The following is a 15,578-nucleotide window of genomic DNA, read 5'->3' as shown; positions in this document are numbered from 1 at the left end:
GCTGGATTCGAACCCACCAGTTCAGGTGTATGTGGCTGGCGCCTTAGCTGCTTGAGCCCCAGCTATTTTTTTTTGTTGCAGTTGTCAGTGTTGTGTAGCTGGCCCAGGCCCACTTGAACCCTTCAGCCTCGGTGCATGTGGCTGGCACCATAACCACTGTGCTATAAGGGCTGAGCCAGTATATTCTTTTTTTTTCGATCAACATAATTGGAAGTATTCCCCGAAGTTTTAACTATAGATTCAAATGGTGTGCCCTGAGATCAAAAAGTGTGAAAAGCACTGCTCTAGCAGCCAAGGTTTCTAGGGTTTTTTGTTGTTTTTGAGTCGGAGTCTCACTTGGTAGAGTGCTAAGGTATCACAGCTCACAGCATCCTCAAACTCTTGGGCGTAAGCAGTTGTCTTGCCTCAGCCTCCCAAGTAGCTGGGACTACTGGCGCAGGCCACAATGCCTAGCTATTATTAGAGACAAGGTCACCCTCTGGCTTAGGCTGGTCTCCAACCTGTGAGCTCAGGCAATCCACTGGCCTCCAAATAGCTAGGATTACAGGCGTGAGCCACTGGACCCAGCCAGGGGTTCCACTGGACCCAGCCAGGGGTTTTGTTAATTTGCCTTTTTTTTTTTTTTTCCGAGACAGTCTCACTGTCACCCTGGGTTGAGTACCTCAGCATCATAGCTCACAGCAACCTCAAACTTTTGGACTCAAGCAATCCTTCCTCCGCATACCAAAGTTTTTGTTTGTTTTAGCCTCAAGCTGTTGCCCTGGGTCACAGCTCGCAGCAACCTCCAACTCCTGGGCGCAAGCGATTCTCTTGCTTCAGCCTCCCAAGTAGCTGGGACTACAGGCACCTGCCACAACGCCCGGCTATTTTTTGGTTGCAGCTGTCATTGTTTTGGCAGGCCAGGCTAGATTCCAACCCACCAGCTCAGGTGTGTGTGGCTGGCACATTAGCAGCCTGAGCCACAGGCGCTGAGCCTTTTTTTTTTTTTTTTTGAAACAGGGTCTTGCTTTGTCAGCTAGGATATGGTGCAATTATGTGATCACTGCACCCTTAAGTCCCTGGGCTCAAGATTCTCCTACTTTAGCTTCCTGAGTAGGTCGGACTACTGTTCTTTGTAGAGGGGTCTCACTCTTGCTCAGTGAGACCTCTAGATTAAAGCAGTCCTCCTCCTTGGCCTCCCAGAGTGCTAGGATTACATGCTTGAGTCACTGAGCCCAGCCAGTTGCCTTTTTTAAATGCTTTGAATGTAATATATTTTCAAACTGCCTATTTGGAAAATGGTTGTATAAAATGAAAATGCCATTTGGATCACAGATTTCATTTTTCCCATTACTACCAGAATAAGCTGACCTGGGAGATAAGCACTGATGTTCTCTGGAACTGTTCCCAATGGATCAGACCTCACCCCACCCCCGACTGCCTACTTAGCTCTTTTTCATTTAAAACATACGGAAGTATAAGTAGGTAGTAAACTGAGATTTGTTCAACTACACGTAAGGACTGAAAGAAGATTTTTCTTTTTACTGAGGATTCTGGTCCAGAAATATGCGAACACGGGACAATCCCAATTGTCCCAAGAGGAGTAAGTCCAGGTTAGACACTTCCAGAGAATCCCTGAAAGAGTTGTCGGTATCTAGGGTCCTGCAGCCACGCCTTCCAAATCCCCACTGAATAGATCCCCAGGAATCCTCGGTGTGCCATTTAAAAAGGTGAAGTCGCTGCCTCCGCCGAGCCAGGCTCTGCTTGGAGCCCGTCCTCTTGTAAGGGTTGGCGAGGCCCCTGGCCCCGGGTCTAGAGCTGCGGCCTCCCAGGGCTTGGGCCTCCGCCGGAGCCGAGACCTCGTGGGTTCGCCATGGGTCGCCGCGATGTGGCGTCTCTCCAGGCCAGGGAGATCCCGGCCCTGCTGGATCAGCTGCAGGAGCTGCGCCAGAGTCACCGAGGCCGGGGCTGAGCTCGTGAGCGCGGGAGTCGGGACCGAGCGGCTAGGACTGTGCGGTCGCTCCATGTCCGGCCTTGAGGCAGCACCGGCGCGCGGGGACGCGAGCACTTCCGGGTGAGGTGGGCGCTACCACCATCGGGGCGGAGGGGTCGTGTGGACTCGGGGGTGCGCTAAGGTACCCTGGTCCAGGCAGGAACGCTTCAGACGCGAACAAAATTACTCCACCTGAGAGCCGGAGCTCTCAGGTGGAATGTGAGAAGAAAAGGCAAACACGCCAAAACGAAGGCTTGCATAAAATGGAACGTTTGCGCGAACGCACTGCCGCGGACAAAAACACCCACGTTTCCGTATTTGCACGGGCGCCGCGCACAGGTCTGCTTTCAGGCTCTCGCAGACGCGCGCCTGCGGGGAGTCGAGTGTAACCCGCGGCAGGGCATAATCCCCATCCCGGGCTGTTCAACACCGTAAGGAAAATAGCTGTACACCTGTCCCCGGTGGCCTCAAGCCGCTGCAGAGCTTAGCCACTCCCTTTCCATTTCCTGCCATCCGTGGATCCCCGACGCTCCCAGTTAGGATGGGAGAAGGTGAAGGCCCGTCAGGTGTGCTGCAGCTGCTCTGGCTACTTGGGAAGCCAATGCCAATAATTTTCATGTGTCTAAGTTACCAAAAGGTAGCCTCATCCTAGCAAAATTCACATTAGCAGGCGGCGCCCGTAGCCCAGTGAGTAGGAGACCGGCCACATATACCGAGGCTGACGGGTTTAAGCCCAGCCTGGGCCTGCTGAACAATGACAACTGCAACCAAAAAATAGCTGGGCATTGCGGTGGGCGCCTGTAGTCCCAGCTACCCGGGAGGCTGAGACAAGAAAATCGTTTAAGCCCAAGAGTTTGAGATTGCTGTGAGCTGTGACACCAAGCACTCTACCGAGGGCAACATAGTGAGACTCTGCATTAAAAAAAAAAATTCACATTAGCAGGGCAAACTGGCACTGTGTGCCCCTTAATGTGGTGCACTGAGGGTACAGGGTCTCTTCTGTAGTATTCCTGCCAAAAATGTTTACTCTGAATCTAATCTTGAAGAAATAGAGACAAAAGTGAGAAACAGTCTGGAAAACGATTGACCTCCACACCTTACAGATGTCACTGTCTTAAAAGATAAAAGTCTGAGAATTGTCCCAAACTAAAGGAGATAAAAATATTAATGCAGTGCTCACTTTGGTGGCACATATACTGTAAAAAATAAACCCAGAGCTTGGTGTGGTAGCTCAGGCCTATAATCCCAGCACTTTGAGAGGCGAAGGGAGGAGGATCATTGAGGCCAAGAGTTTGAGACCAGTCTAGGCAATATGACAGTTTCTACAAAAAAAAAAGAGAGAGAGCCTGGGGGTGGTGACACATGCTTGTAGTGCCAATTACCCTGGAGGCTGAGGCAGGAGGATTGCTTGAGCCCAGGAGTTCAAGGCTACAGTGAGCGGTGCCGCTGCACTCGAGCCCAGGCCACAGAGTGAAACCCTGTCTCTATGTTTACAATTTCTTTTTGTTGTTGTTGAGACAGAGTCTGACATGTCACCCTCGGTAGATTGTGGCGTCACAGCTCACAGCAACTTCAACTCTTGGGCTGAAGCAATTCTCTTGTCTCAGCCTCCCAAGTAGCTGGGACTACAGGCGCCTGCCACAATGCCCACTATTTTTTGTTGCAGTTGTCATTGTTGTTTTTAGCTGGCCTGGGCTAGGTTTGAACCTGCCACCCTTGGTGTATGTGACTGGTGCCGTAACCACTGTGCCAAACATCATGGTGAGTGCTGGTAGTTCCAGCTGCTTGGGACACTGATGATCTATTGAACCCAGGAGTTTGAGGTTTCTGTGAGCTAGGCTGATGCCATGGCACTGGAGCCTAGACAATAGTGTGAGACTCTGTTTCAAAAAAAAAAAAAAATTTGGTGGTGCCTGTAGCTCAGTGGGTAGAACGCCAGCCATATACACCCAGGCTGGTGGGTTTGAACCCAGCCTGGGCCAGCTAAAACAACAATGACAACTGCAACAACAACAAATAGCCAGGCCTTGTGGCAGGTCCCAGCTACTTGGGAGGCTGAGGCAAGAGAATCACTTAAGCCCAAGGGTTTGAGGTTGCTGTGAGCTGTAACCCCACTGCACTCAACCGAGGGCGGCATAGTGATACTCTGTCTCAAAAAAAAAAAAAAATCCTATCTCAGCAGGATATGCCTTTCCCTCGCCCTCAATTATTAAAACTCAGTTTGTCCTTCATATAATTCTTAATGAGCCCATTGCTTCCATTATTGCCATCAGAATTAACTGGTCCTTTTTCTGTGCTCCCACAATCCCTTGTTCATCTCATGCACATGTAGTCTCTTAGATTAAACCAGAAGCCTTACTCATGTAAGTATCTACATGCTTAGACCAGCACCTGTAGAGACCTAATAGTGCTCAGAAATGTTAGCTAAATGACCGACTGACTGACTGAATCTATCCTTACAAACTCACGGAGGAAAGACTGAAATCAACTCAGTGCCAAATGCTGGCACACAGATCTCTGTTCCGTCTGTAAGTGGGTCGTGGCCCACCCATGGAAGAAGTAACTAAAGTAAGTTATTATGATATACATGTATCATACAATTGATAACACAAGTGATCTAGTGTGGTGCCTTGTACAGTAACAGTGTCTTATGCCAAGTGAGATGAGGAGCCTGCACATGGTACTAGTTTTTTTTTATTTAATTTTAATTTTTTTTTTTTTTGAGACAGAGTCTCAAGCTGTCACCCTGGGTAGAGTGCCATGGTGTCATAGCTCACAGCAATCTCAAACTCTTGGGCTGAAGGGATTCTCTTGCCTCAGCCTCCCAAGTAGCTGGGATGAAAGCCACCTGCCACAATACACCACCATTTTTTGTTGTTGTTGCTATTTTGTTTTTTTGTTGTCGTTGTTTTAGCTGGCCCGGGCCTAGTTCAAGCCTGCCAGGTTCGGTGTATGTGGCCAGTGCCGTACCCACTGGTGTTGCCCATGGTACTAGTTTTTTTGTTTTGTTTTTGTTTTTGTTTTTTGAGACAGAGCCTCAAGCTGTCACCCTGGGTAGAGTGCCGTGCCATCACAGCTCACAGCAACCTCCAACTCCTGGGCTCAAGCGATTCTCCTGCCTCCACCTCCCAAGTAGCTGGGACTACAGGCACCTGCCACAAAGTAGACTATTTTTTGGTTGCAGCCGTCATTGTTGTTTGGTAGGCCCAGGCTGGATTCAAACCTGCCAGCTCAGGTGTATGTGGCTGGCGCCTTAGCTGCTTGAGCCACAGGCGCCCAGCCATGGTACTAGTTTTTAAATGTACTTGAGCTGGCCTGAGTGCGGTGGTTCATACCTATAATCCTAGCACTTCAGGAAGCCAAGGCAGGTGGATCACTTGAGTTCACAAGTTCAAGACTAGCCTGAGCAAGAGTGAGACCCCCATTTCTACTAAAAATGAAAAAAACTGAGGCAAAAGGATCTCTTGAGCCCAAGAGTTTAAGGTTGCTGTGAGCTATGCCACAGCACTCTACCAAGGGCAACAATTGAGGGGCAGCGCCTGTGGCTCAAGGAGTAGGGCACCAGTCCCATATGCCGGAGGTGGTGGGTTCAAACCTAGCCCTGGCCAAAAACAAAAAAAAACAAACCAAGGGCAACAATTGAGACTCTTGTCTCAAAAATTTAAAAATGCACTTGAGGGACTTCTATGGTCATCCTGAGCCTGCAGAGCTGGCCCACACCTGACTCTGGAGCCAACCTGAGTCCAGGCCCTAATCCCACCTTGGCACTGAGAAGCTCTGAGAATTTGAAGCAAGAAATTTCACTTAACCTCTACTTCAGATGTTTTATCTGTAAAGTGAGGGTGCTGAGAGTGCCTGCCCCACAGGATTGTCCAACAGATTAAACAGGATCATCCATGATGCTCAACAAAGGCAGATACTAAGATTCCTACCAGGTGGTGGTCAAGCTGGATCGCTTCCACGATCGCTTCCACGCTGACCCCTCCACGTTCTCTCTCCACCCTTATCCACAGAGCTTCCTGGATGTTGACATTTACAGAGGGTCTCCCTTGCCCTCTGGCTTTTAGGTTTGGCCAATGGAGGGCAGGGGAGCAAAGCAAAGGAGGGAGAGGAGGTCAGCATTTCTTCCTCGGTTTCTCTCCCAGGCTGTGGACCTGCCAGTGCCCTCCCCCCTCCCCTTCACACTTGTTACTGGTCTCAGCACTGCACTGCTTCCTGGAATTTCCCTTCACTTTGTCCATACTGTAAGCAGACTCTTTACTAAATTCTCCTCAAGTTACCCAATATCAGAGTGCCATCTGTTTCCTGCCCATACACACCAAAGAAGGAGCTAGTTTCAGGAGCAGCTACAAATAGGATACTGGGGTTCAGTTGATGATCAATTCGGGAAGTACTGGGGAAGCCTCCTTGTAGAAGAGGAACATACCCCACAATCTACAGTGTGCAGAGGTATCATCTTCACCCAAGTTATCTTTGGGGGCAGCACGGGATGAAGCATGAGGGAGAACAGGGGCATGTCCTCGCCATGCCATGGGGTCATTTGGCTTTCTCTGATGGCCACAGAGAGCATGCAGGGGAAAGGAGAACTGGAAGTTACCAATGTCTGGCAGGGAGTGTGGGTAAGCAATAAGAACACCCTGGTGGCAGCTTGAAGGAGTCCCTCATCTCCCATAGGCACGGGGCACATGTGGCGGAAGACCAGCCTCAGGATGCCTAGGCGGGGTTGCCAAGTTTCATTGCTAATTAAATGCTCACTCTTCCAGGTCTCTCACACCAAGGTAAGGGCCTTGATGGGTAAGAACAGGGACCGTGAGGTAGCATGGAAACATTTGGGCAGACACAAATAGGGCTCAGGACTTTGAATCCCCAAATTCCCCGAAATTCTCCTGTCTGTAGAGAAAACCCCCATCTTGTACCACTCCCTCCTCCCAGGATATCAGCCTTAGAACCCTCCTTGGCCCCAGGCCCTTCATGAGTTAGATCTTAGCATAGCCCAATGGAGAAGCACAAGCCCCATGCTGAGAGGTCACCCAGGTTGAGTTACAGGCCTTGCCAACCTGCGTTGGCAGGAGCTGCAGGAACAGGTGTGGAAGTGGGTTCTGAGGGAACTAGACCAAGGAGGTGGAATGTAAGGATCAGTTTGGCCAAACCCATTGCCTTGGATGCTGACCCAGGATTTGAGATTTAATATGCTGGCTCAAGCACCTGGGAGGGGCATTAATATCTGCAAGCTTGGTTAATTAAAACCTGGATTTAATGGTAGCTTACAGTTAATAAGCTCAAAATGCCAGAATGTAGAAGAAGGAATCACAAGTCTCCAGAGAGATGGGAATGCTGGACTGGATTTATTATGTACAACTTTCTTAGCCACCGCCAGCTACGTATTTTAAGAAGAGGTCTAGTAAATACTCCCTTTACCAAGGCATTAAGAAATGTGCTGGTTTTATGGGGGCAAGACATGATTGCAAGAGGGACTTTACCTAACAATTGCAATCAGTGTAACCTGGCTTATTGTACCCTCAATGAATCCCCAACAATAAAAAAAAAAAAAAAAGAAATGTGCTGGTAAGGGCCAGTATCCTCAACTTGCTCTGATGACTGTCTTCTACAGACTTGAGAGATAGTGTGGGGTGCTGGATGGATCAGTGGAATTAGATTCCCTGATCTTAATGAGAATACTGGCATCCTGGTGGTACCTGGTAGCATAAAGGCCAAGTGGCTAATGTCAAACAATCAAAGGCAAGGTGGGTACAATGGCCTACAATACCACAAAGGGACAAAATCATCATCAAATGGACAAGGTGACAGCCCCGTAGATGATGTTCAACTTCTTTTTTTTTTTTTTTTATTGTAGAGACAGAGTCTCACTTTATTGCCCTCGGTAGAGTGCTGTGGCGTCACACGGCTCACAGCAACCTCTAACTCTTGGGCTTATGTGATTCTCTTGCCTCAGCCTCCTGAGCAGCTGGGACTACAGGTGCCTGCCACAACACCCAGCTAGATGTTCAACTTCTTTCTCTAACACCCCCAAGGCTTGTTCGACAGTCCTAGATATAAGATGGAAGCTATATTTCGGCTTAGAAACAGTCTTCTTCTTCCCAAAGCTGATCTGGCTGTGGCCAGTGCTAAGTGTCCAACCTCCTTAACAGCCTGTGCTGGGGTCCCTAATTGGGCATCATCCTCCCTTTGTTGTAGCTTGATTTGACTGCACCTTCCCATCATGGAGGGTCTGTACTTGATCCTCACAAGGATAGAGACATATTTCAGGTATGCATTTGCTTTGTCTACCTACATTGCTTCTGTCAGCATCACCATGCATGAACTTACAAAATGCCATAACCATCATCATGGCATTCCACATAATATAGCCTCCAACCAGGGCATACAGGTCACAGGCAAGAAAACATACAACTGAGCTCATGTTCAAGGTATTCACTGGCCTTACCATGAGCCCTGTGACCCAGAGGCAGCTGGGTTAGTAGAACAGTGGATTAGTGTATTAGAGCAAATCTGGGAAAAACTACACCCTGCCAGGTGGGGGTGCCACATTGCAGGATATAGTATATATATATATATATATATTTTTTTTTTTTTTTTTTTTGTAGAGACAGAGTCTCACTTTATGGCCCTCGGTAGAGTGCCGTGGCCTCACACAGCTCACAGCAACCTCCAACTCCTGGGCTTAAGCGATTCTCTTGCCTCAGCCTCCCAAGTAGCTGGGACTACAGGCGCCCGCCACAACGCCCGGCTATTTTTTGGTTGCAGTTTGGCCGGGGCCGGGTTTGAACCCGCCACCCTCGGTATATGGGGCCGGCGCCTTACCGACTGAGCCGCAGGCGCCGCCCAAGGATATAGTATATTTTTAAAATCATAACTAGAATCATATATAACACCAAGAGGTAGGGATGGCAGCGTTCTCCGCACAATCATACCTAAAGGCTGTTATACACTGGAATAATTTTTCCTATCCATTGTCATAACCCTGGGCCTCTGGGTTTTGAGATCCCAGTGTCCAAGGGAGAAATAGTTCCACCATAGGACTATGACCTGGAAGTTGAAAAAGTCCCTAGCTATTTTGGTTTCTCATGTTACCAAGCCAACAGGCAGAGAAAGTGGTCAGTATACTATCTGGGCTGATTAGTCCCAATTACCAGAGGAAATTAAGTTGCTATAGCATAAAAAAGGTGGAAACTAGAGCTACCAAGGGATTCACTGCAGTAGAATTATTATTCACTCTTAATAATCCTTCCCCCATAATCCTGGTTAATAAGTAGCATTAGCAACCCAGTAAATTCAAGATCAGTCATGACTGAGATCCTACAGGAATCAAGTCTTGAGTCACTTAAGTAAAGAACATTGTCTAGCCAAAGTGCTGGCAAAGAGTAAGGAGAGTGTGTCATTGGAGGGTGAAAGCAGACAGCTCTGACCATGAACTTAGGCCCATAACCCCCATTTTCCTCTGCTAACTTTTGTGAAGACCACTGGTGGTAGTTAACATTTTAGGCTCAAACTGATACTACCTCTGAGCGGTAGCTGATGGGACACTGTGTGTTCCCTGTGCTTAGGTTATGGGTTTTCACGTGGACAAAGGATCTGAGGTTTACCAAGGGGCAGAGGGATAAATGAGAAAGAACAGTCTCCCTGTGCCCACCACAGGCCTGTGCCCTGGGAAGCTGAGTGGCATCAGAGGGCTCCATACTTTCTGCTTGCATTCAGCAAGCTGGGGCACCAACCAGAATCAGAAGTTGGGAGGATGGTAAAGTCAGGTATTCTGCTTTCCTACCTAGATGAGCAGTGAGAGTCACAGCTACCATCAGGCACCCTCTTCACACAGCTCTCTCTGGCTCTGGTTTCCTGTGGTTGCTCCCCGCAGGCCCTCTTCAGACCCTGAGTGCTGACACCCACCATGACTAGCCCCTGTAGCAGCCTCTGCAGTTTCTCTATACCCTGCCCACACTGTTATAAACAGTCCCTTTATTAAACTTTCTTCAAATTACCCATCTGCTTACCCACTAAGACCTTAGAACATATAGTACATGTTTTAGTTAGGATTAGTTTTGGCAGCGAGCAACAGAGAACCCAAAATAACAGTGGGTTACACAAGATAAAAGTTCATGTCTCTCTTGTGTAAATTCAATTCAAGGTTAAACAATCCAATGCTGTTCATGGCTCCATGAATATCAGATCATACTTTTTTTTTTTTGAGACAGAGTCTCACTTTGTCACCCTCGATAGAGTACCCTGACATCATAGTTCACAGCAACCTCTAACTCTTGGGCTCAAGTGTTTCTCTTGCCTCATCCTCCTGAGTAGCTGGGACTACAGGTGTCTGCCATAATGCCCAGCTGTTTTTATTTTTTATTTTTGAAAGAATCACTGTTATAATAACTTTAATTTATCTTGCATTTTACAGAAGTCTATGAACGAGTTTAAAAAAGCACCTCCTTACTACATATCACATTTCTCTGACAGGTGTTAAAGCAGGCAATGAGTATGTCTGAGCATCGGCATCTTGCAAGGATTTCGGACCAATCCGCCACTCGCCAAAGAACTTGGCAGCTTTTTTATCTTGTTTTTAATACAGTGGTATATCCACTCTGATGGCAAATCGTCCAGCCAAATCTCCACATCACACTTTGCAAAACTGATTGTGATTAACAAATTAGTTAGCTTTGGCACAGAGCTGTGCTCGCTTGCCCGTGACAGCCTGGAAGCCGGTTTTGATACTGGCGACAGAGCATTGAGAATGACAAGTTTCGCACTGTAAGAAATAAAGTTGGGTGTCCTTCTGCAGGATTGTGTCTGGTGATTGGCATGTGTGACAGTGACATACTCCTTGATATATCTTCTCAAGACATTGGGTTTTTTTGTTTTTTTTGAGACAGAGCCTCAAGCTGTCACCCTGGGTAGAGTGCCATGGCATCACAGCTGACAACAACCTCCAAATCCTGGGCTCAAACGATTTTCCTGCCTCTACCTCCCAAGTAGCTGGGACTACAGGTGCCCACCACAATGCCCGGCTATTTTTTGGTTGCAGCTGTCATTGTCGTTTGGCAGGCCCGGGCTGGATTCGAACCTGCCACCTTAGGTATATGTGGCAGGCGCCTTAGCTGTTTGAGCCACAGGCGCCAAGCCCTCAAGACATTTTCTATCTGTTTCTGTTGGAATCTTCCTTTGATTACAAGCTGATTATTACCATCTATAGAGCCACTTGTACCCAGTTCAGCCAATAAAAATGCAAGGAGTTGTTTTGGCAGACAATGTAATAGTTTATAGATATCTGTGAAGTTAACAAAAGAAGTTTTCTTGGTTCCTACTCAGACGACCTGTGGAGGTTTCATGACAAATTTCCTTTTCTCTCCAGCAACCAAATCTGGATTCTTTCCCCTCATGAGGTTAACTCTTCATATGTATAACCTCTTTCTGAGCCTGACCAAGCAGGGCCCATCTGGTTACTGAATGAGATAACATCATCTTTTTTATTTTTTTTATTTTTATGTTTTTTGAGACAGAGTCTATCGCCCCCAGTAGAGTACTGTGGCGCCACAGCTCACAGTAACTTCCAACTCCTGGGCTTAGGCAATTCACCTGCTTCACCCTCCAGAACAGCTGGGACTACAGGGGCCCTCCACAACACCCGGCCGTTTTTTGTTGCAGTTTGGCTGGGGCCGAGTTTGAACCCACCATCCTTAGTATATGGGGCCGGCGCCCTATCCACTGAGCCACAGGCACTGCCCACTATCATCTTTTTTGCTGTCTTCATCTTCAAGAGCTTCATCTTTCTCTAGTATTTCATCCTCATCTGGAAACTTAACATTCTTCTTTTTATTGCCAAGCATGATGTCAAAGTCATCCTCTGGTTCAGCTGGTTCTTGAACATCACTTTCAATCTTAAGATCCTTTACACCTTCTTCAGCTTCATCAATATCAAATATCTTTTTTGTTTTTCTTCTTTTTCTTTTGATTAAAGAAGTTCAAGTCGGGTGGCGCCTGTGGCTCAAGGAGTAGGGCGCTGGTCCCATATGCCGGAGGTGGTGGGTTCAAACCCAGACCCAGCCAAAAAACCACACACACACACAAAAAGAAGAAGTTCAAGTCATCTAGATCATCAGAAGCATCTTTTTTCCTACTGTCCTCTTCATCGGCTTCCGATCTTTGTCCTCAGTCAGCTCTGGCTCCCCTTCTTTTGTTTCTGAGGGCTGGGTTTCTTCTGTTTGGGCATCTCCTTCCTCATCTAACATAAAGGGCTGCTTCTTCTTTTCCTTCTTGCTCATAGTAGGATAAAAAATCATTTTACAAAACTGTGAGAACGAAGAGACTGGAATCCTCTTCAGAATAAATTCCAAATTCCTTAACTTGGGTTGTCACAGCCCTCCATGAGTTAGCATTACCCAATTTTCAGGTCTTCACTCCTTGAGTCTATCCAAACTGGAGAATATTTCACTTCCTGTGAGCACATTTACTTGCTGCTTCACCATTTCCTTGCCATGTGATCAAGACTTTCCATGACCTCGTCCCCGGTCTTGGCTGCGGTTCAAGTGGGCTCAGCACGGACGAGAACTCGGATGGGTCAGCCCAGGCCCTGGCAGCAGCACGGATCCTGCTAATACCTCTCCTACCACTGCACTAGGCTCTTTCATCAGCGAAAGGGCTACCTGGCTATTTTTAGAAATCGGGTCTTGCTCTTGCTTAGGCTGGTCTCAAACTCCTGAGCTAAAGCAATCCACCTGCCTCGGCCTCCCAGAGTGCTAAGATTACAGGCATAAGCCACTGCGCTAAGATCATTCATTTTTTATCCTTTTTAAAATTCACATTCACACAAACATTTTTCCACATCACTAAAAACTATTCAGAGGCTCGGTGCCTATAGCTCAGTGGTTAGGGCACCGGCCACATACACCAGGGCTGGCGGGTTTGAACCCAGCCTGAGCCTGCTAAACAACAATGACAAGTACAACAGAAAAATAGCCAGGCATTGTGGCGGGTGCCTGGAGTCCCAGCTACTTGGGAGGCTGAGGCAAGAGAATTGCAGTTTGAGGTTGCTGTGAGCTGTGACGCCACAGCACTCTGTTGAGGGTGACATAGTGAGACTCTGTCTCAAAAAAACTGTTCAGAAAGAATGAAGACTGAGTTTACACAGTGGTGTATACCTGTAGTCTTAGATGCTGGAGTGGTTAAGGCAAGAGGATCTCTAAAGCCCAGAAGTTCGAGGCTGCAGTGAGCTATGACGATGCCACTGCACTCCAGCTGCTGGGGGGACAGAACAAGAACCTGTCTAAAAAACAAACAAAAATGGTGGCCCATGCCGCTAATCCTAGCACTCTGGGAGGCCGAGGTGGGTGGATTCCCCTGAGCTCACAGGTTTGGGACCAGCCTGAGCAAGAGCAAAGGTGGTCTTGCTCAAAAAATAGCCAGGTGTTGTTGCAGGCACTGTAGTCCCAGCTGCTTGGGAGGCTGGTTTCTCATGTTACCAAGGCACAGAAAGCGGTCAGTATACTATCTGGGCTGATTAAGAGAATTGCTTGAGCCTAAGAGTTTTAGGTTTCTGTGAGCTGTGACACCACAGCACTCTACTGAGGGTGACAAAATGAAACTCTGTCTCAAAAAAAAAAAAATCAAGATTGGACTCAAGTACTATCTTCTAAAGCACTTTTCCTGATCCCCCTCCCAGGACCCACTTTCTACATTGACACATAAAAACACACACTTAGTTACAATGTCTGTTACACTCCTGGTCCCCGTCTACCCCCTTGACTGCTAAAAGCATCTTTTTTATCTTGTTATCATCAGCCCTAATTCCTGACATAAAACAGAAACCAGTAAATTGTTCTGAATGAAAAGACGAATGGACATTTTAAGGCCTGCATAACATTTCATCACACAGATACACCATAGTTTATTTGGCTACTGTCTTATCAAACATTTTGTAGATGATTTTAATTTTTTTATAAATAACACTGTAGGTAGGATTTTTATTTCGTAAATGGAACAGGTGCCCCTGTCAGTATTCCCAGAAGAGACTTGTTTGCTATTTCAATACCCTATTTACCCTTCTGTTTACACTCTTGTAATTATATGTTAAGTTTACAATAAATAATTATTCAGTAATATGCCTATCAGCAATCTTCCCTAACATGTACTGAGACTTTTTCCTAATTTTTCACATCTTATGTGGCTCCTCTCAGCTTAACAAGGGCCCTTAGTTTTCCACCTGTACATAGTAAAAAAGGGAGGGAGCCGTAACTTAACGGGAGCACCTGCTTTGTGCAAGGCACTCAGACAGCTACTAGTTTTTTGATTGAACTCTCTCAGCAACCTTGTGAAAGGTGCTTTGGAAACACCCATCCACTGCTTGACTACTAGAGTATTTTCAGCTGTGCAACTTTATTTATTTATTTATTTAATTCATTATTATTATTTTTTTTTTTTTTGTTAGAGACAGCGTCTCACTTTGTTGCCCTCAATAGAGTGCTATGGCATCACAGCTCACAGCAACCTCCAGCTCTTAGGCTTAGGTGATTCTCTTGCCTCAGCCTCCCCCGTAGCTCGGACTACAGATGCCCTCGACAATGCCCAGCTATTTTTTTTTTCTTTTGTAGTTTGGCCGGGCAGTATTCAAACTTGCCACCCTTGGTATATGGGGCTGATGCCCTACTGACTAAGCCACAGGTGCCGGTTTTTTTATTTATTATTTGTTTATTTTGAGATAGTGTCTCACTCTGTTGCCCTGGGTAGAGTGGGGGTGGTGTCATAGCTCACAGCAACCTCACACTCCTGGGTTCAAGTGATCCTCTTGCCTCCTCCAAGTAGCTGAGACTACAGGCCTGCACCATCATGCCCTGCTAATTTTTCTCTTTTTTTCTTTCTCTTTCTTTCTTTCTTTTTTTTTTTTGAGACAGAGTCTCACTATGTCACCCTCAGCACAGTACCATGGCATTACAGCTCACGCAACCTCCAACTCTTGGGTTTAAGCAATTCTCTTGCCTCAGCCCACCAAGTAGCTGGGACTACAGGCACCCCACCACAAACAACAACTGGCTGTTTGTTGTTGTTGCGGTTATCATTGTTTAGCTGGCCTGGGCTGGGTTTGAACCCGCCAGCCTGGTTGTATGTGGCTGGTGTCCTAACCACTGTGCTACGGAGCCCAGCCAATTTTTCTATTTTTGGTAGAGACGGTCTCACTTTTGCTCAGGCTAGTCCTAAATTCCTGAGCTCAAGCAATCCACCTACTTTAGCCTCCCAGATTACAGGCGTGGGCCACCGCCCCTTAGTTTTTCTGTAAAAATCATGGCTGTTTTGTGGATGGATGATAACACCAGCTGGGGGAGGCTGTGAGGATGAAATGGGATGTCTGCCAACAGGGCATGCTCATAGTGGCGGGCCAGCAAGTGGCAGGTTCAGCCAAGACAAAGATGAGCAGAGGCCATTGGGCCTGAGCATCCTCACCCGCCTTGGGCAAGGAGTCTTGAGGTCCTGGGGGATTCCTGGAGCTCCTAGAAGTAGGGAACTGACGTAAAGAGCAGGCAAGGAAAGCTTCCATCCTGACCCGTGGCCAGAGACCCCAGACCGAAGGCGGGAGCTGCGAGCGGGTAAGTGGAAGTGTGAA

General features: G+C 47.4%; 1 protein-coding gene and 1 pseudogene across 2 annotated transcripts; both read right to left on the bottom strand.

Annotated features, from left to right (window-relative positions):
- Positions 1 to 1,507: 1,507 nt before the first annotated feature.
- On the bottom strand, positions 1,508 to 2,386 carry C9H6orf226 (chromosome 9 C6orf226 homolog). The gene has a single exon (XM_053602305.1). The coding sequence runs from the start codon at positions 2,003 to 2,005 to the stop codon at positions 1,634 to 1,636; it is 372 nt and encodes a 123-aa protein (XP_053458280.1). The 5' UTR covers positions 2,006 to 2,386; the 3' UTR covers positions 1,508 to 1,633.
- A 7,959-nt stretch (positions 2,387 to 10,345) lies between these two features.
- On the bottom strand, positions 10,346 to 12,264 carry LOC128593916 (eukaryotic translation initiation factor 2 subunit 2-like; annotated as a pseudogene). The gene is made up of 4 exons (XR_008382422.1): positions 12,045 to 12,264; positions 11,712 to 11,929; positions 11,096 to 11,446; positions 10,346 to 10,820 (listed from the first exon to the last, which is right to left on the bottom strand). The product of XR_008382422.1 is annotated as a eukaryotic translation initiation factor 2 subunit 2-like (transcript).
- Positions 12,265 to 15,578: the final 3,314 nt, after the last annotated feature.

The sequence above is a fragment of the Nycticebus coucang genome, chromosome 9 (assembly GCF_027406575.1).
Source record: "Nycticebus coucang isolate mNycCou1 chromosome 9, mNycCou1.pri, whole genome shotgun sequence".
NCBI classification, from domain to species: Eukaryota; Metazoa; Chordata; class Mammalia; order Primates; family Lorisidae; genus Nycticebus; species Nycticebus coucang.
This window is presented reverse-complemented; position numbering and strand designations above follow the sequence as displayed.